The 21,970-nt window shown below is 34.6% G+C and overlaps 1 protein-coding gene across 1 annotated transcript in view; it reads left to right on the plus strand.

Moving 5' to 3' along the window:
* Positions 1 to 21,970, plus strand: part of LOC112048003 (C3 and PZP-like alpha-2-macroglobulin domain-containing protein 8) — a 242,446-nt gene that overhangs the window by 126,397 nt on the left and 94,079 nt on the right. Inside the window, exon 4 of the mRNA XM_052883732.1 lies at positions 19,226 to 19,411. Within this exon, the coding sequence (XP_052739692.1) occupies positions 19,226 to 19,411 (186 nt within the window). The remainder of the gene's footprint in view (positions 1 to 19,225; positions 19,412 to 21,970) is intronic.

Below are 21,970 nucleotides of genomic sequence, written 5' to 3' on the forward strand. Positions count from 1 at the left end.
AAAATGTTACTACTCCATAGAAGAGTACTTTGCTGATACTTCAAAAAAATTGTTGTGATTATTATATAATGATTTATTTATTTAGCTATCATCTCTCTACAACGTGCAATTGCACGTTGTAGAGTCAACATCTCCTGAGGATGCTCCGGTTTCGGAGTGAAACGTACGTAGAGAGTATTTTGTCGGACCTGGGTGACGTTGTCGCATGGGTTCGCCGAATTTGCGCGGATGATAGCAAAATAAATAAATCATTATATAATCATGATGAACTTCCGCAAAGTAACGCCTGCTTCTATCCAATGTTGTGATTATATTTCTTTTAAACTTAATATCGTTTAATTTTAACTTATATAATTTTAATTTTATTAATGATAATTTGAAACATTGTTACCTAATACATAAGAACATCTTTGTATAACTAAGTTTAATGTTTCTTGCAAATAAATGATTCTGATTCTGATGAGGTTATCCTGCGTCAGGACATTATACAAAGTCGGTTGCTAGTTACTTCTGGAGGCCGTAGTCAGATAATTTTGAGCAAAACTGTATTATTTGGCAAATTTTAGTTCCAACAAACGGTAAAGAAAATTGCTAATTTAATTTAGCTGAAAGATTCGATTCGCTTTGCACCGAGCCTAACGAACCGTGAACACGATGTCAGCTGCGCCTTCCACCAGATGGAACGGAAAAATTAGATATAACGCCGTAAAGGGAAACGTTCTTCATCGAACACGTTACGCTCAGCGGGTGAACTTAAGTAAAAGGATTCTAAATAGATTCTATTTTATATTTATTATGGGATTAACCAATGATAATTTTATACTATAGATCGGTTACGTACCTACAAAATCACCGTAAAAAGTGATCCGAACAATAGGCTACAACACAATGCACAATTTTATCTTTAGTTCCCAGTATTTGTGTATATATAGTTTTTACACTTCCTGAACACACAACTCGACATAGTAGACGATATTTAGGTATTATTTGTTTAAACAACGTTCGTTGTTGACCACAACTTTGAGATGTGGAAATTTCCTCTTTTGAGGGCCTCATTTTTCATGACCTACTCGTAGTAACACATCTAACAGTATTTAACATCATTGGGTAATCACAATGAAACCGGGATGTAATATTAAAATGGATCAATTGTTGTGTAATCGGATTAAATGAATTACTTTATTGAATTGATAACGTATCACATCACACTATCACACTTCACACTTCACATCACATCACACTTCACACTAATATTATAAAGGCGAAAGTTGTGTAACTGTGTGTGTGTATGTTTGTCCCTCCCTTGCGCTGCGGCTACTTAAGCGATTTGACTGAAATTTGGAATAAAAATAGATTTTACTCTGTATGAATACATATATAATACATAGGCTTTTCATACCGGGAAAATCCATGGTTCCCGTGTGATTTTTTAAAAATTAAAATCTTATTAGGAAATTAATTATAATCCTAATAAATGATAGGTACCTCATGGAAATCATATTAATCGACGTGTTAAGGAAAGTTCTGTTTGCTATGTAAACAATTTTCATGATTTATACGGGGGTGGCGCGAAGTTGAAATTAGTTTTGGGTAATACAGTGGTTGTGGGTTGTTTGTTAACTTTGGAATATTGGGACCTTGTTCTTTATATTAACACGCTGTATTTTTCAATAATTCATATTCAAATTTCATTTATTTCAAATTAGCGGACGCCCGCGACTGCATTTGCGTGGAATCCAGTTTTTCTTAAATCCCACGGGAACCATTGACTTTTACAGGATGAAAAGTAGCCTATGTGTTAATCCAGAGCAAAATCTTTTTTTATTCTAAATTTCAGCCAAATCGCTTTAGTGTTGATGATTTATACTGGGATGACAAAATAGATAAAAATAGACAAATGCCAACCAATAGCAGCACAAGCGAAAATACCGCTATCTCGTTATTTGCGTTGGTACGAAAAAGTACTGGTACTGGTACTGGGACAACTCCGCTACCATTGGTCGACATTTTGTCTATTTCTCGTCATTAGATATGTCGTTGGTCGCATATTAGACCTACAGTCCTACAGGTCTAGTCAGACAGAACATTTAATTTTAATTAGCTTAGATTATCTAACTCTACCGTTATTAGTATTGTTTAGCAAATACAATGAAATCACATTTTTCCAATTTCATAAATTACCAATAAACAAATCATCGGATATCATAAAAAAATATTTTCAGATTTCATATCCCTGATTCTGTAAGAATACGATGTTTGAATATTTATACCCAAATGTAATATCAAAAATGTTTACGAAACATTTAGATGAATATTTCTATGAGAACACCTGCAATAACATGAAATCTGTACGCATACACCGTACGCTTATAAATGGCACTACTCGAATCATTTTCGTACCATTCAAAAGAAAATATGAAAACTTTCCCCAATCCAACGGTTTTCCAGAGCTGAAAAATTTCATTGAATGAACTGTAGTTGTTTGTACGTCCGAACAAAGCCAATCTCCTCAGATTTCTATGCAAAAGGTTGTGCACCTAGTGACAGGCAAAAGTATCGATATTTTTCAGTCGGGAAAAAATATCGAATATTTTAGTTATTAGTATTGCATACGTACGTACAGTCATAATTTAGCTAAATATGCTGTGAAAACAAAGTTGCAATGCTCCATACATTGCCGATTGTGTAAGTGGGAGAAGAAATACGCAATAATCAATCACCTCCATGAATGACTAATGAGATTTTAAACAAATTATGTACAATTAAAATATGGCAAGTTTGTAGGTAAAGTAACAATTAATTAACATTTACGTAGCCTGTTAGCCAATATTTTAGCACTAAAAAGAATTGAGATTCATGATAGTCGCACGTAGAATTTTACAGCAACATGAAACAATGTAGAGGTGAATAAAGAATAAAAGTTCATCTAGAGATGTTTGAATTATTTTTTTGGGCAAGCAAGTAATACATTCTGCGATTTTTATTAAAGCATACTAGCAGACACCCGCGACTTTGTCTACCTTTAGACTTCCTTAATCCCGCTTTCTCACAACATCCGTTCTTAGCGGACGTCTACCGACTTATGACTACCTATCTGCCAAATTTCAACTTTGTACGTCAAGCGGTTTTCGATATTTCGTGTGATTTACCTTTCGCCTTTATACATATTCAATTTAGAGGTTTAATCAATTTTTAATTTTATCGATATCGATACTTAAATTCTATTATCGACACGCTAAAAAAGCATTTTTCGCGTCTCTATTTGTACGTACACAATTTTATATGGTAGCTATATCGGCTCTTTGTGTTCATGGAAATTTTATGTCGCCCGCCTCCGCTCTGAGAATAATAAGCAGCCAATTTGGAATTTGGTGCCTTTTAAAAGATTTTTCTCTAAATTCCTCTCTTTTTAAGCACGTCGGATTATTTTTGATAGGCGACCGCTTGTAACTGACGGAGGCTAACAAAGTATGATTTTTTATTCCATTCTTTGCGATTATCAAATTTGTGTTTTAGCTTTTTTTATTTTTATACAAGTAGGTATCCGTTAATTTTTTCGTTTATAAATAATAATATTTGAAATGGACTTCTTTAACTTGGGTGCCTTTTGTATCATTTGGCACTTTAAGTTTCTTTGACTTAAATAATCAGGAATTGTTACACTGAGATAAAAAGCTACATACATGAGCAACATATGTTATGAGATTTAGTAATAGTACAGCTTACTGTAACATTCAGAAGCAACTTCATGTTTCATAAGGAGCTTGTAGATTATGTAGTCGCTTACATATATAGTTCCCCTATGTTCCCCTTAAGTAAACGAAACAAACCTATGCTGAATTTTATATATGCAGCTTTTTAATTGACTTCAATAAAGGAGGTTCTCGATTCAACGCGTATTTTTTTTTAGTACAAATCTATACTAATTTTATAAAGCCGAAGAGTTCGTTTGATTGAACGCGATAATCTCAGGAACTACTGATCCGATTTAAAATTTTTTTTTAGTGTTAGATAGCCCATTTATTGAGGAAGGCTATAGGCTATATATTATCCCCATATTCTTACGGAAACGGGAACTACGCGGGTGAAACCGCGCGGCGTCAGCTAGCATTCTATAAGCTGCACCGCGGACGGACAAACGGACATGTTGAAATTATAAGTTGATGTTCAACTGTTAAACAAAAGTATGAAACGTCCTTCAACTCATTAAAGGTTAGGTTAGGTAGGTAGGTTAGGCCTATATCCCGTAGTAAACTAGAACATTTTCTTTAAAATGACTTTTGGCGGGAAGGTATTAAGTATCGAGGTTTTTAAGAGAAAGAAATAATGTTAAGAAAGTGTCTATAAGAAACGTATTGAAACGGAACCCAAAAAAGATCTATTTCGGAATGTAAACAAACCACATTTACGAAAAAGCAGAAATGCTATTTACCACATTCCATTGAAAACATTCGTGCAATTTCCAAATGGAATATGTCAGTCAGTGACTATCTGCATCCGAGTGGGTTAGATTGTAAATTCCACAAAACTGGCATCACTCGCTTGTCAATATTTCAAATAAAAGTACCTAGTCTCCATTGAATTCTTACAATGCGGTTCTTTTGACAAGTTCAGTGGTTCAAATTTGCCTACATGTTTAATTTTTTTATTCACTTCCACACTTACCATATCTTTCATTCATCATCATCATCATTATCAACCGTTATTCGGCTCACTGCGGAGTTCGAGTCTCCTCTCAGAATGAGAGGGGTTAGGCCAGTAGTCCACCACGCTGGCCCTATGCGGATCGGCAGACTTTACACACGCAGAGAATTAAGAAAATTCTCAGGTATACAGGTTTCCTCACGATATTTTCCTTTACCGTTTGAGATACGTGATATTTAATTTCTTAATTACTATACCTAAAAAAACTGTCATTAGTTACTTTTGCGATACCTACGGAACTCGAAAAACAAAGCAATGAATTTAAAACGCTCACATTGCAGGAGTTAGAAGTTAGGGAGTGCCCCAAGGCATAAATTAAATAAGAAATTTAAATTGGAATCCTCTACGTTTAAGTTAATTTTCTGTTACAAATACATATTGATATATAGATTGCAGTATTCAGAGTTTACAAACCAAAACAACGCAAAACTCACAGTAGAAGTTTTAATTGAATCTATGTAAAGAGTCAATGGATACTTTCCTAATTATTCTGCGCCAAAACAGATTCGGGGAGTTGTCGGAAACACGTGTCGGAGACAAATTGCTTCCTTGATTATTAATTTAAATAGAGAAGAGTTTAAAATGATGTTAGGTTTTAAGAAGGGCGGCTTACTTAATAAGTTACTTTACTCTACTTTACTACTACTCGTCTTTTAAAAAAAAATGATATTTTAAAAGCAAACTTTTCGATGTTGGGTTTGTTATCTTCCGACTTGCTTATTTATATAATACCGCACCATAGGTTACCCAGTAACTAAACACTTTGACGGCCTCCGTGGCGCAGTGGTATGCGCGGTGGATTTACAAGACGGAGGTCCTGGTTTCGATCCCCGATTGGGCCGATTGAGATTTTCTTGATTGGTCCAGGTCTGGCTGGTGGGAGGCTTCGGCCGTGGCTAGTTACCACCCTACCGACAAAGACGTACCGCCAAGCGATTTAGCATTCCAGTACGATGTCGTGTAGAAACCGAAAGGAGTGTGGATTTTCATCCTCCTCCTAACAAGTTAGCCCACTTCCATCTTAGACTGCATCATCACTTACCATCAGCTGAGATTGTAGTCAAGGGCTAACTTGTAAAGAATAATAAAAAAAAAACTAATAATCGTAATGAAAAAGTTTTCTTTCACCAAACGAGTTGAATAACATTTTGTTAGAACAGTTTTGTATAAGTTATTTGATTCTGTTGACGAAATTTAATGCGACATAATCTGACAATCGCATTTAAACTAAAAAAAAATTGAATTGAACCCTCGATCAAGTCATCAATATACTCTTTCAGTGCGCTTTCATATAAGACCACACTCGAGTATATTTGCAGTCATTCGGTTATTCTTAGCCACTTTCACCCCCACAACTTTTTTTTTAAACGGCTTAACCGATTTTCATCAATCATGTCTAAGAACACACGCACTTAGCGCCTCATCCGTTCAGGAGTTATGGTGCCAAAGACAGACACGTCAAACTTATAACACCCCTTTTTTTGCGTCGGGGGTTAAAAATATAATTATTTAATAAATTATTTTGTTTAAAACGATACCTACTACATACAGCTTGTTGGCTTTTTTCACAAGTGGATCCCACTTGCTTAGATAATAATTAATATAAATATTTAATAATTATATTTTTAATAAAATTTTTAAAATGAGAAAATAAATAAATGAGAGAATTTTAAATTGAAAATATTATTTATACCAGTAATATTCCTCTGTCATCTCTTCACCTCCAACTAAGCGTGAAGCTAGGCTACGAATAGGTGCTTTAAAAGTACTTCAGGTGGGGAATAGAACCTAGGACGATTCAATCATATACATATAATTCAGTTCTTAGTTCGTAATTTACCCCACTGACATAACGTTAGATAGTTTATTAAGGGTAATGTAAAAAAAGTCATTTATCTATTTGTTCTTGTTCTGTGAGAAAAATTAGGAAGATAGCTGTGCTTTCCCGGATGAGCTTCGTCACAAGAACTCGGCTACTAAATATTCTAGTTATAGATATAGATATCTACTTATTATAAAAAATAAATAGATATCTATATCTATAACTAGATATATATATCTACTAGCGGACGCCCGCGACTTCGTCCGCGTGGAATTCAATAAAATCTTTCAAGCCATATTTCACCAATTTAGGTGTTACATTTTAAAAAATATTGAATTACATTATATTTCGTATTGTTTTTATGATTTATGAAAAAAAATTTAAAACTCTAACTCTAAAAATGAAGGACTTTCCGTACAAATTTTAACCCCTATTTCACCCCATTCTCATTTTATTTTTGCAATAAAAACTATCCTACAACCTTCTCCGTATTATGGTCTTAAACTGTGCCAAGTTTCATTTGAATTCATTTAGTAGTTTCAGCGTGATGCCCGAATAACAAAAAAAACACGGACAGATAGTCAGACAAATTTGGTTGTCGAGTGACGACGAGTTTTAGTATAGTAGGGTAGCTATAATTTACTTGTAAAAATTATTTTATATTGTTATCATTCATCATTATTAATAGCTCTTATAATAAATTTATTCATAACTCGATCCGGACATCGATAGATACTATATATTAATGAACTAGTAACTCAAGCGACAGAGTGCTTTCGCAAAAAACACAAACCATATTTCCAAAATGTCACCGGAGCGATATTGAGACGTTCGTTACTGCGAGCAAATAACTCGATATCACGCTTTGAAAAACTCAATATGGTTCAGTGCTCTCGTTAGGCGTAGTTTTTCATTTTCAGAAAAAAAAGGCAAAAAGTTCTAGCTCGCTTTCCGCTGGTTATCTGCCAGCTAGTCTGAAACCATTTTAGTTCTCCGTTTATATTCGAATATAGAAATTGAATTTGATTTTGTTGCTTGCATTTTAATCTGATTCTACGAGTTGAAAGACTTCCTCATTGGTTTGGTCAACTTGTTTAACCTAGTGATAAAAAACCCGTTATAACACCTACTTATAAAAAAAATCGGTTGTCTGTAAAGTCGGTTTACTGACGATAGTTAAACGTGACAACGTCATAAGAAAATAATGATGGAATGGTTGCATTTTTCAAAAGAAAATGTTCGTTTTTCTAAATTACTGTTTTAGAATTTTCATAGACTAGAATATAATTTCTTGCAAAAAAAAGTTGGCAACCCTAGAGCAGGGGAATGACGCATGACGTCATCTTTTCTCGAGTTTGCAGATCCATCGAAATATAAGACGTTGTCATGTCAAAAACTACCGGATGCCATACCGGATACCGGATGAGCATGATATTCAGACTTTCACAATCCCGCGGGAACCACGGACTTTTCTGGAATAAATAGGGACCTGTGTTCATTTAGAGTATTATCAATTTTCATTTGAAATTTCTTCAAAGGTTCTTCGGTTTAGTAGTTTTTCAGTAAATATACATATGTATGTATAATTACTGAAAAACTCCTAAACCGTACAAAACTGAATACATACAAACTATTTCGCGTTTATAATATTAGTCAATGATTTTATATTATTAGTTATGAGATTGGAATTATTTTTCTTTCCAAAAAATATTAGGTGCAATTCTGAATTGAGAACGAAGGTTTTTCAACACCGTGTCACAGAAAACAAACACGTTAAATCACCAGTCCCGTTCTAGTCATTACGTCATATTTATTAATAGATTTAAAAAAAAAAGATTGTAGGTATAATGCCATATTGACTTTGTGACTAACAGAAAGACAATCCGTTTAAATAAGAAGTAATTAAGTTAAGTTGGAAATGTGGATGCAAGTCGTTTAGAACATGTTGCCTGGATATCCACAACGTAAAGATGCCACCGTCTGCGGCGTCTTGCTGTTCTGTGGTAGAAAGTGTATGCGGTAAAAAACCGACATACAAGCAACATTGCGACAGTATTGTGAAGTGTTTAATAAAATAATATTAAGGTATATTATGCTGGGTTTCTTATAAACATGCCAACACGAGTGAAATACATCGGTAAAGAAACTCCAAATGCAATTGATATCAGAGAGCATAACTTCCCAAACTTTCCGAGTGCCATATCTATCAAATTCACTTCGAGTCCTTCTAACTCGTAGTAAAATGTATCAAGAGATTTTCTTCAAAAATTTTCTCAATTCCATAAGGAACAACTTCGTTTGGCAAACTACTTGATCTGCTCTCTAAAGAAAGTGGTAATTCAATTAATGTATTGGACATTATTCATTCAATATTCATATTCAATTGATGTAGTGGCAATGGGCAGGCCACATAGTTCGAAGAGCCGATGGACGTTGGGGTCCCAAGGTGCTGGAATGGAGACCCCGCACCGGAAATCGCAGTGTTGGTCGGTTGTGTTTCGATCTATGGCAGGCGTCCACAGATCCGCAGCGTACTTATTGGACGCATCGATTCAAACGGATGTATTATTCTTTGTATAGAAAGACGTACAAGTGCGTCCACTGATAAGTACGATGCGGATCAGTGGATGCCTATCACTAAAGGACATGGTTGCCGGTGTAATTACAGGCAAATTTAAAATTCATTTATATCAAGTAAAAGTTAAAACGTCACGTTATATTATTATGGTGACACGTGAAGTTGAAAACTTAAAATGAAAGTTACGAGGGTTCAAAGGGCGCTTTAAGTCACCTGATGGCATATTGTAGGTCGTGTCATTTTGCCCTGTTACAGAATATATGACAGTACGAAAATATTGTTATAAGTAAGTAATATTGTTAGGATGTAGCAAGGGAAGTAGGCAGAGATGTCGTGAGACAACGTTAGTGGACCTGCCGTATTTCATGCCGCTCGACTCGCACACCGCACCCTATTTTGTCGAATTTGAGTGTGAGCAACGAGGAAAGATAGGGAACATCGCAGCAGTGCGAGCATTGAGTGCCTTCGGCACAAAAAACCAAACACAAAAAGCCTACTTATCTATAATTAGATAACTTCTAACAGGCATCAGGCATTTTTGACAACCTCCGTGGCGCAGTGGTATGCGCGGTGGTTTTACAAGACGGAGGTCCTGGGTTCAATCCCCGGCTGGGCCGATTGAGATTTTCTTAATTGGTCCAGGTCTGGCTGGTGGGAGGCTTCGACCGTGGCTAGTTAACACCCTACCGGCAAAGACGTACCGCCAAGCGATTTAGCGTTCCGGTACGATGTCGTGTAGAAACCGAAAAGGGGTGTGGATTTTCATCCTCCTCCTAACAAGTTAGCCTACTTCCATCTTAGACTGCATCATCACTTACCATCAAGTGAGATTGTATTCAAGGGCTAATTTGTAAAGAATAAAAAAGGCAGTTCTAGCCCAAAACAAATCGAAGCTAACTAGTCAAAAATGTTGTTAAAAACTGTTAAATTTGACTAACGACAATTTAATAATGCTATTAAATAATGAATTAATTTATTACCTAAAGCCTTCTTACTCGAGCAAAGTCACACTTGATCCCCAGCTCCGTGACTACAGCGCTCTTTGGAGCGGCAAGGAAAATTAATTCCCTGTGAACATTAATTGAATTTACCTTAATTAATTGTTACTTTACCAATTATGATACGGGCCGAAAAGATTCGACAATATCCCGTGAACACGTGTAGGTTGATTGAGGCTTTTTATAAAAGAATTTTTGTTTTTTTTTTATATCGAATTATGTAGATATTTCAGATCTTTTAACGACCCTTAATATAAAATTGTTACAGTGTTTGTAATCATGCCATTTCAAAGAAAAACTCCTTTGTATTGACCTTTCTTGAGTTTTTTTAGGTTAGTTCTAATCGGTATACCTACCTAAAAAACTGGTCTGAGAATAGCTTGTAAACTTTTTTTCAAGAATTATGTTAAAAATTCAAAATGCATTTATTTCAATTAGGCTTATTTTACAAGCACTTTTGAAACGTCAAGTTATGTCATGATTTAATGGTGGTAAGTAAAGTCGAAAACTTAAAATTAAAGTTACGAGGGTTCGCCTTGGTCCGAGAAGAGCCCACAACAGATTCAGCCAAGGTTTTTTTTTGTTTACCACCATTTTACAAACTTATCTAGAACTAAGTACCTACAAAATCGTATAGTGCATTTCAACACCAAGCGTCTAATTTAATAATTTAAACGGTGAAGGAAAAACATCGTGAGGAAACCTCTGCATACCAGAGAATTTTCTTAATTCTCTGCGTGTGTGAAGTCTGTCAATCCGCATTAGGCCAGCGTAGTGGACTATTGGCCTAACCCCTCTCATTTTGAGAGGAGACTTGAGCAGTGAGCCGAATATGGGTTGAGAATGATGATGATGAATAATGCTGCAAAATAAATGTATTATTACGGCATATAATACGCAAAATACGTAGCATTTGCCTGTAAATTCGCGCAATAACATAAACGGAATAGCATTCTGCGAATGCATAGAAGTTAAGCCTCGTTCGGGATCATTTTAAGCTCTCTTACACAGCTTAGAGTGAACGCTGCAGCTTAGCTCCAGTTTAATATTCAAGCTGCACATAATTTAGCAAATTAGTGGCACAAACTGCTTCATTAGGGGACCACATAGGATGAATAGCATCGTTTACACCACTTTACAACTGGCTGTTCACATTTTCTCGTTTTCAATTTGGATTCGCGTAATATATTGCAGTGTATGGCGGTGTGTTATTACGGTCTTTGTGAAAGTACCCTCCCTTAATATTTGGAGATAACTTTATGATATTTTGCCATCGAATTTGTGGCTTGAACAAAATGTTTAACTATTTTCTACACATACAGAGTAGGTATGTAATTTTAATAAATAATTGGTAATTGGTGTTATCAATGATAATTTTATGCTAATAGATCGGTTACGTCCCTACAAAATCACCGTAAAAAGTGATTCGATAATTAGGCTACAACACTGAGCGCACACATGCATAATGTTGTCTTGAATTCCATTATATACTTATGTATTAATAGTTTTTATACTTCCTGTATACAATTCGACATTGTAGACTATATTTAGGTATTATTTGTTTAAATAACGTTCGTTGTTAACCACAACTAACATTGAATTGTGTATAAATTTCCTCTTTAAAGCGCCTCATTTTTTATGCGCTAGTAACACATCTAACAGTATTTAACATCATTGGGTGTTATAAAGGATGTTTTTTTACACTTTATTTAACGCAATTGATTCCGATTTAAGATAAATTATTATCAAAAATTTATTTTTATCCAAATTGGTATTTATTTTGGTAATACATAGCCATTATTCTAATTGGGATAATGGATAAAGCAATACCGACCATCTAAAATACAAAATATATTATAATCGTTAACCTATAAATATTTTTGATTGAGTTTTTTATTTCAAATAAAATAAGAAATACTCCGATAATAAATAAATGAACGACACACTTACTACTGTTATCGCCGCGTTACAGCAACTTGCGGTACGAACGGCTTCAGTGTGCTCGTGGCGTTCGAGCCGTCCACATCTCTTGTTGTGTAATTATTTGTGGGTTACTTGGGATTAGGCGGGGAGAGTGACTTGAGTGGAAAAGGGGAGTGTTTGATATCAGTCAAAGGATCCTTTAACCCTACACACAACGTTCACAAGTGCGTGACTTCACACAAGGTCATTCTCTACCATTCTAGGGTCTTATTTTGGTTACAGTTTGATTTGTTAATTAAGTTGTCCTGACAAGTCTTGTGAATCATAACCTTTGTTCGACATTAGATTTCTTATTTTTGTAATCACTTCTGAGTCTGCTAAAACTACTAAATTCGTCTCATTCCTGTATCACAGATAGACAGAGTGTATCCTAAAACAAAAATCAATCCGGAAGAAAACGTGGAACGGTCGAAGAAGTTAGCAAGCAATAAAGCTATCGAAATTGAGAAATTTTTCAATAGAACCTCTCAAACTGCTGCTACTCGAAGTGCATTTGAGAGATATGGGACGGATGGAACTTTTTAAAGTTGTTGTCTCGACAATCAAAAAGTTTTCAGTTTTGTACACAATATCGAGAATATATACTATACGTGACTATACTTTTTCAATTTCAAAGCCTTTATTATTCCTTACATTATTACATTAAACAAGTTTTTCAATTAATAAGAGTAACAGCTTGATTTTTTTCTATGTTAGTATATTGTTAGTGTATCTGTTTTAAGTTTAGTATGTTAGTGAGTTAGTCTTATTTATAATTAATAAAATCTATTTAACTATATAGTAAGGACCCCTCATTGGGTATAGGCCTCCTCCAGCCGATACCATTCAGTTATATTATTTACCACCGTGAGCCAATTTTTGCCTGCTAATTGGACGATATCGTCCAGCAGGAAAAAGAAAAGTAGGCAGACCAAAGTCGCGCTGGTCCGACGATATCGTTCAATTAGCAGGTGACTATACTAACAGTACAATATAGACTTTTAATATATAGATACAAGTTTAGATACTTAATAAAATATCTTTCAAAAACCGATATTCTCTGTAATAATAATAATAATGATTTTTATTAAAGGTAAAAGCACCCAGTATACATATTACATAGCAATATAAAATAATAATACATAATAATACAAATAAGTGTAAGACTTACATACTAACTACGAAGGTTAAAAGACTCTTCTTAGGCGTCATTCTAGTCCGGAGTATAAGATTTTTTTTATTATTGTCTTGATGCATAAAATGTATAAAATTATAGCTTTACTTATATTTTTTGCGTTCTGCACTTTTCACTGAATCATGTTAATGATACGAGTATATCCGGATATTGAGGCCCAAAACAAGAAAACTATATATACAAATCGATCGGACTGTTTTAGAGTTTTTTCGTTTGACAACCAATTTTTATATGTCGCAGGATCATCATCATCATCATCATCATCATCATCATCATATGAGCTGACAGATGGATGGAAGTGTCTATGTTTGTTCCTCCTTTGTACAGCGGCTACTGAAGTGATTTAGCTGATATTCTTTTGGAATGGAAACAGATTTTATTCTGGATTAACACATATTTTTCATACCGGAAAAATCCATGGTTTCCGCGGGGTTCGTGAACAACTAAATTCCACGCGTTTGAAGTCGCGGGCGTCCGCTAGTATGTAATAAATAATATTATATCTACAAAATACTATCAAGACAAAAATCCTAGACTGATCGCGAAGGACCAGACAATTATCTCTTTCAGATTACAAACAAACAAACCTAACCTAAAAAAAAAATAAGATGGACTATTGCAAAAATCTGACTTGGATTCCAATTATAATTCTAACTTGAATAAGATTGCAGAGACGTACTCGTATGTAATAACGGAAGAATTTTAAAGAGAAAAGACGCGAAATATACACACCAGTATAAAGATACAAAAATTCCTTATTGCAAGGTACATTTTGTGAAAATTCTGAATCCCTAAGTAATTGAGTTAAGCTGCTTTAGGAAGATATAGAAAGGCTTTAGAATAAGGAGACTGTTAGAAAATAAATTGCTTGTTCACTTATTGTTTAAAAATTACTTGAGTTATTCTTGGATAGAGATTTATCTGATATCTTTTAAGGAGTAGTTTAATAATTTATTATTTTCCACTAAAAGACCTAGCTATGGAATATTTTTACAATTGATTAATGAGATGCTAGACTTTTTTTGAAATAGGGATTGAAATTTTGAAAGTCTTTTATTTTCAAATTTTATTCATTCATTGAATCCGTACTTAATAACAAGTTCAGATTATTATAACCACAGAATATAAAAAACGCTAAAGCAAAGACATCATTCGCACAAGAGCTTTTATAACGAACGAAATATATTTTATAAAAAAGCTCGTTAAAAAACATTAAAAATTCCCAAGTATAAGTTCAAACGACAGCGTTTTTAAAACACGACGCTTTTTTTCGCGCAGTATTGGTTTTTTAATTTTGGGCGTTGGAAATAGACCTTCAATTAACTTCATACTATATTTGAACGCTTTTTAACGTCCGTTAAAAAAACTCTTGTGCGAATGAAGCTAACAAAAAAAAAATTTAAAATGTTTTACTTAGCTTTACGAATAAATAAATAATAACCAGCTCAGGTAACTTCAAGCGCGGATTCTGTTTTAACAATAAAAACTAATTGCTTTTAAAATGAAATGAGCAAAAAGCTTTAGCATCAAATTAATTGGAACGCAGACATCTGCAATATGAGAATCTCACTGATTCACGTCTGATTCTCATTACTCAAGTGTTTCATTCTTATAATAATAATGAGAAAACTTATTATTATGATAATAAATGTGGACTCGTTAAAATTTAATTTAAAAGCTTTGAGAAGGAATTTCACACATTTTAAAAAGATAACTTTACATTAAAAACTCTGAAGGAGATTTGAATATTACTGGAATAAAAAAATATATATTAATGTAATAACTGATTTATTTCCAAACCATAAATACACAGGAGATATATAATTACAGTGACAGGATAACTAAATATAAGAATAGGATAAAACAAAACAATGCGATATTACAAATTACACACAATACAATCTCACAGTATTTTTAAATATTTTACAGTTTACATTTATTTATATATTTATTTTTAATTAAAAGTTATAGTATTATTACGTGGAACTAAGTATATAATATTAGATCTGAGGGGTGCTTTGACACCTTCTCTAGGTTAGCCTGTGTCGTAGGTGTCATCATCTCTCAGGGACCATCCAGGAGAAGCATGTTTTTTTTTTTCTTTACAATTTCAATATTGTAAAGAAAATTAAATTATTTAATTCAGTAAAGAGAACTTGAGAACAAGCCTACAGTTTCTACTACATAGTTCCCGTTCCCGTAGAAATACGAGGAAGAAATACAGCCTATGTCACTCACAATTAACGTGGATTTCTACTATATAAACACGAGGACCTAGAACGAGGAGTTTTCTACACGACATCGTAAAGCAATGCTAAATTGCTTGGCGGTATGTCTTTGCCAATAGGGTGGTAGCTAGCCGCGGCCCAGGCCATCCGCTAGCCAGACCTGGACCAATTAAGAAAACCCCAATCGGCCCCAGTCAGTGATCAAACCAAGGACCTTCGTCTTGTTAATCCACCGCGCACACCACTGCACCACGGAGGCTGTCAAAAATTCAAGTAGGTACCTATGAACCTGTATAAAAAAAAAAACTACGATGAAATGAAAAACACTCCTCGATTTTGCAATAGATTTTCTTTTATTCCAAAACAGTTTCATATCTCATGGCGCATTAATTTTTCACCTTTTATTATATCTTGTTCTTTTAAGTGCTCAGCGTCTGGTAGAAACAATTTCTACGACATCTTTCCATTTGGAGATGTTCCAAGATGCTTATTGTTGGCATCGAAGTGTCTAGAACTTGTGCGGACTTTAATGGAGAACTAGTTTTATTCTGTTTAAATTAATATTATTGCTTTGTAAGTGAGATCGTAATATTGGCTGTGAAAACCTTAGACCAATTATTGTATAGGTCCTGCCTTGCTAGACGTTACTTTTCTGTCAAAATATATTCAACGATCTAATGCGATTATAAAAACTGTCTCTATAGAATCGATGTTAAATAGTTGTAATCGTGTTCGTCGGCTAAAAAGCTCCATAAAAATATCTTTTTGTGTAATTGAATTGTGTAAAAAATGGGCAAAAACTTCTACTTTAGCTTAAGATATATACCAAATCTAAGCTCGTTTTCCTCAGAAAATGACGGACAATTTTGTTCGTGACTATGAGTGCGATACAGGTCCTTCTATAATTGGTCTGAGGTGAAAACTTTGTGAATGAGTTTAGTTTAGACTGTTTTACCGATAAGAAGATAAATGTCGGTAAAACACACACATGATAAAGCACAACTTATATACGTTGTAATACAGAACAGTTACTTTAATTTTTTGTTTTGCCGACATTAAATAGCATTTAAAATATGAATTTATAAAATGAAAATAAGCTTGAGCCCGTTTAGACATTCCACTCTGGAAAATATAAATTATTGGAGGTATGTATAAATTCGGGTATTAATAATAGGGTAGGCATAATAGACCTGAGTTAGTGCTAATTGATTGGCCGGTGCGCCGTGCAATAATTGTTGATATCACTGTTCCACATGACGATAATCTGGTTTAAGCTGCAAACAAAAAAAAAGTATCAAAACACTTGGACCTTCCTCATGAGATTACCTCCGTGTGGAATGTTGAGTCAACTATTATTGTTCCGATAGTTGTTTCAGTCAATGGTCTTAGAAAAGCTTCGACCATTGTTTTTGTTTTTTTCGACCAACACCCTAAGAAGCTTTCGCTTAACTGTTGGATCAAGAATCGGATAGAGAAGGCAGTGAATCTTGAGACGGCGCGTATTGTGAGGAGGTTACTCACTCTGGAGCCCTGACCACCGGTTCCTTGGGCAGTCAAATGTCCCGCAGCGGGAGGCTATTTTTTTATAAATTTTTAATTATGTTTTGTATATTTTGTATGTTTATCATTGTTAAAAAATTAAAATAAATGAGAGTAGTTAGGGTAGGCATTAGGCATAGGGTGGGGTAGGGTGGGGTAGAGGTAGGGTTATTGTGTGATTCTTCGTAAGTTCATTTCGTGATATTACCGCCAATAATCCTGCTTTTAAAACTATAGCCCTTCGATCGTCAATTTTTAAAGTGCACGTTGCAAGTGGTTGGCGAACGATGAAGCAATTCCTTGAACATATCTCTATTTGGAAATTATCCAAGACCTTTTAATGGTAGGTATTCATGTGTCAAGTTTAATGGAATACCACTAATTTATTAATTAAATATTAGCTTTTGCTCGGTACAGTTTGATATCATTGTTTATTTTGAATGGATGTAAAGCTACTTCGTCTAGAGTGCACGCGCAAGATAAAGCGCGACTGGCGGCGCAATTATGTAATATGTTGCCAGCTTTAGTTATCCCTTTTACCCGCCAAGAGATAGATAGAGATAGACGACAGGATGACGGTACTTCCTATTAGTTACGATTTTGGCCACGCGCAAACTTATCTTGCGCGCACTATACTTGCCTGCTTTAAGTATTGTTTACTAGCCAACGTCACGCGGTTTTAACCGCGTAGTTCCCATTCCCGTGAGAATACGGGGATAAAATATAGCCTATGACATTCACAAATTGGCTTTCTAGTGGTAAAAGAATGTTTAAAATGGGTTTTATAGATCCAGAGATTACTCTCAAAAACACCACAAAGTTTTACCCCTTTATAATATTTTATTAATAAATAAATAAATGGCTATGAAGTTAATCTGTACGCCGTAGAAGTAGGTGCGAGAGGATTACGAACAAAGTCTCTCTATAATTTACATAAAGCCTCTCTAGAACTGCAGCAATTTCTATATTAGAACGGGTATCCAAAGTTGCTATAGTGAGATCTTACCAAATTTGGCTAGGCAGGAAGAACAACACGAGCGGAGAATGGGGCTAATCGATTGTTAAGGAATTCCTTCACCCTACATCTATATATACCACGATATACGATACCACGCGATAGACCCGGCACCCGGTGAATCCATGGATTGCTTAAATATTCTTAGCTATTAGTCTCATAGATTAACTAACTCTGAAGGAAATTAGACTTTAAATTTAATCATGCCAAGTTTAATTTGAATTCATTTAGTAGTTTCAGGTCCGATCAACAAAAAACAGACGAAAAATAGAAAAAAAAAAATTTTGCCTACAGTATCGATTATTATAAATCCCTCCAACAATTTTCATTCAATACACAGTTACAGTTTTATTATATTAAGTATAGATAGACGCCAGCCATAAATTTAGATTAATCTGGTTTGAATGCTAAAGTAACTCCGCAAATAACTTCATTACACTTTGAAGTATTCTCCGAAATTATTATTGAAAGCGAAAATTTTGTAAGTAATTGAAAATCGGCGTGCGAAGGCTATTCAATTCAGAGGTCTCGTAGATATTCTCGTCACAGTTTAAATTGCCTTATTTGATAACGCAATATAACGCTTGCGCTGTACACGTGTAGGCAATGATATTTTATACCATAGATAGGTGACGTGCCTACAAAATTAGCACAAAAAGTGATCCGAATTGAGCTACTCACTGAGCGCACACATGCACAATGTTGTGTTTTATCCTACTAAAATTATAAACACGAAAGTTTGTATGGATGTCTGGATGTATGTTTGGATGTTTGTTACTCTTTAACGCCGCTACTACTGAAGCGATTTGGCTAAAATTTGGAATGGAAATAGATTTTACTCTGCATTAATACATAGGCTACTTTTTATCCCGAAAAAATCTATGGCTTCCCGATATTTGCGAAAACTGATGATTTTAATGATATCAATGTTAGTTACTCTTTCACGCCTCGACTACTTAACCGAATTAGCTGAAACTTGGTAATGAGATATTATATTATAGCATGGATTAACACAAAGGCTACTTTTTATCCCGGAAAAATCCAGGGTTCCCGAGGGATTTGTGAAAAACTAAATTCCACGCGGACGAAGTCGCGGGCGTCCGCTAGTTCCATAATATATTTATGTATATTTATTAATAATAGTAAAGATTTTATGATTCATAATTGTTTTTCTTTTGTTTCAGGCTATGGAATAATACCTCTCAAGATACCGTCGTCGCCGGCGACTCACTGCACTCTGCACACCACGGTGGGCTGTGTCGGCAATGATGAATGCACCGCCAAGAGTCACAGCATCATCAGACTGCTGGGACCAGTTCGGGATGTGATCGTCCGACCGGCAAGACATCATTACCGACCCGGGGAAACTAGTAAGTTTTTTGTTTATGCTAACTCCAAACGTTGTAACAATCGTAGATGATCTCCTATGGAAAAAATCAGTTGTCTGTAAAGTCGGTTTACTGACGATAATTAAACGTGACAAAGTTATTAGAAAATACTGAGGCCCTAGTGGCAGTTTGATACTGTTACTATCGCGTCAACGTAAACGCGAATTTCTAAGGAATTGAAACAGCGCCATCTAGTGGCACTACTGTACAACTGTTTCAATTCCATATAAATTCGCGTTTACGTCAACGCTATAGTAACAATATGAAAATATTGAAAACTCCCACTAGGCACACTGATGGAATGTTTGCATTTTTCAGAAGAAAATGTTCGTTTTCTAGAATGCTGTTTAATATTTTTCATAGACCACAAAATACTTTATTTCTTGTAAAAAAAGTTGGCAACCCTAGAGCGAGGGAACGACGCATGACGTTATTTTTTTTCGGTCTGCAACTGGCTCCATCGAATGATAAGACGTTGTCACCTGAAATATCTAGTGATTATTGCGAAGTCAATCCTAAGCCTGTTATCCTGCATTGGAGCAGGGTGGTAGGTCCAATTCTTCTTAATCGTTCACTCTTGGCAGTGTGGTCGTGATTGCAGTGTTGAGCGACGCTATGGATCCAATCCCAAGTTTATCTTTTAAATTACATTTTTTTAAGTAGGTAGTTACTCGTAATACAACTTAATTATACGTAGGCAAAAACAGAGGTTGTAAATTGGAACCATTAAAAAAAGGAATTAAATTACAAGTCTGTTGAATTACAATCTGTTATTTTGGAGCTAAATTGAAGGGGTTGAACAAAGTTAATTTAAATTTCAATCTTTCTGTCACCGTTAGTAATTTGCGTTAAATGTTTTCACATTTTGAAAAATTACATTTATTTCTTTTCACAAATAAAATAAACTTTATCGGTGTGATACTCAACCGTCTAAGTATTCTTAAAACATAATTTCGTTTAGATTTTACTCTGCTTATTATAAGAGACCTTTGCCGGTTTACTTTCGCTGCAACTCCTATAACACTATCAAATATAAATCTTTAAGGTTGGCTAGTGAAAGGTTGCCACCAAGCTAAGGTTGTTTATGATATGTTTTACATTTAGATCACAGATTAAAGACGAGTAGGTAGATAGAGCGCATGGAACACGGCAGCCATTTTAGATACAAATTCAAAAACAAATACCTACTTTCTCGAGTAGGTAAGTACGATACTAAGCGTCGCATCAGTAATTTCCAATATTATTCAAGAAAAATGGTATGTTATAAATATTTTAAAAAACTGTTTGGAAAAACTAATTAAATGAAAAAATAAATGCTGATTCTTAGTATTAATAATGTATTAATTTACGCAATTGTTGTTAGTGTTAAATTTTTAAATACAAATTACGAAAAAAGTTTGTATAATGCCAAGGAGACGCGTGTCGTTTGTTCGGATTTCATCGGTTTCACCGCACGGCTCATCATGTAAAGACTCATTCTGTATCATTATCTATTCTGTGATTTAGATTGATAAAATTGAGTATCTGGAAATGTACTAGCTCCTAAACCCACAGTCCAAACTCATAAAATAAGGTATGTCTAGTTATTGCAGGCTCTAATTCATTTCAATATTCGATAAATACGTGCAACAGCGCTTAGAAATGACACTCTATACGTTCGTCTTAATTCGAAACCTACTACATCCTCAGGGAGGTTGACTCAACAATGTTCTATTGTAATAAAGTTTCTTTGATCTAATTCTTCCAACATGCTTGCATTGGCGCGGTACCAATTCCGGTCATTAAATTAAATTCAAATCGACAGTATTTCGTTCACGTAGTCCCAAGTTTGAGTCCAAATGAGACGCGTTTTATTGAACTGTAACTTGCATTATACGAGTTAACGAGTATGGAAATCCAGTATTGAGGTCTTGAAGTAATGCCAAATTTGTAGAGTCGTTGCCAACTTTGTCGACTCTTGAAGTTGAAAAGGTAACCATTTTAAGTTATGGATTACTAGGCACAGAAAAATATTATTATTGTGTTATATCGGCAAACTGCCAGACAAAGTTTAGATGGTTATTTTTTTGAGTTATCCAGATGGAACAATAGATGAGATGAAAAAAAAAGAGCAACATTTTTCACAAGATATATGTGCAAAAATCTGCTGTTTGATTTCGTCTACCTCAGTAATATAAACTGATCATCATCATAACTATCAATCCATATTCGGGTCACTGCTGAGCACGAATCTCCTCTCGGAATGCGATGGATTAGCACTGAGATGGGTAGACTTCACACATGTAGAAAATTAAAAAAAAATCACGATGTTTTCCTTCACCGTTTAAGACACGTGATATTTATTTCTTACAATGCACACAGTTGTAAAGTTGGAGGTATATAAACGTATACGATTACTAATATTATAATGTAGCTACCTGTTAGCCTATGTAGCTTAGTATTATGAAGTCGAAGTTCTTCTAAAAGGGTTCTAGTCTTGCGTTAGACTACTCTCTCTATTTTATACTGAGCTTCTCACTCTTCTAAGAAGTTTGCAGTAAA

The sequence above is a fragment of the Bicyclus anynana genome, chromosome 10 (assembly GCF_947172395.1).
Source record: "Bicyclus anynana chromosome 10, ilBicAnyn1.1, whole genome shotgun sequence".
NCBI lineage: Eukaryota > Metazoa > Arthropoda > Insecta > Lepidoptera > Nymphalidae > Bicyclus > Bicyclus anynana.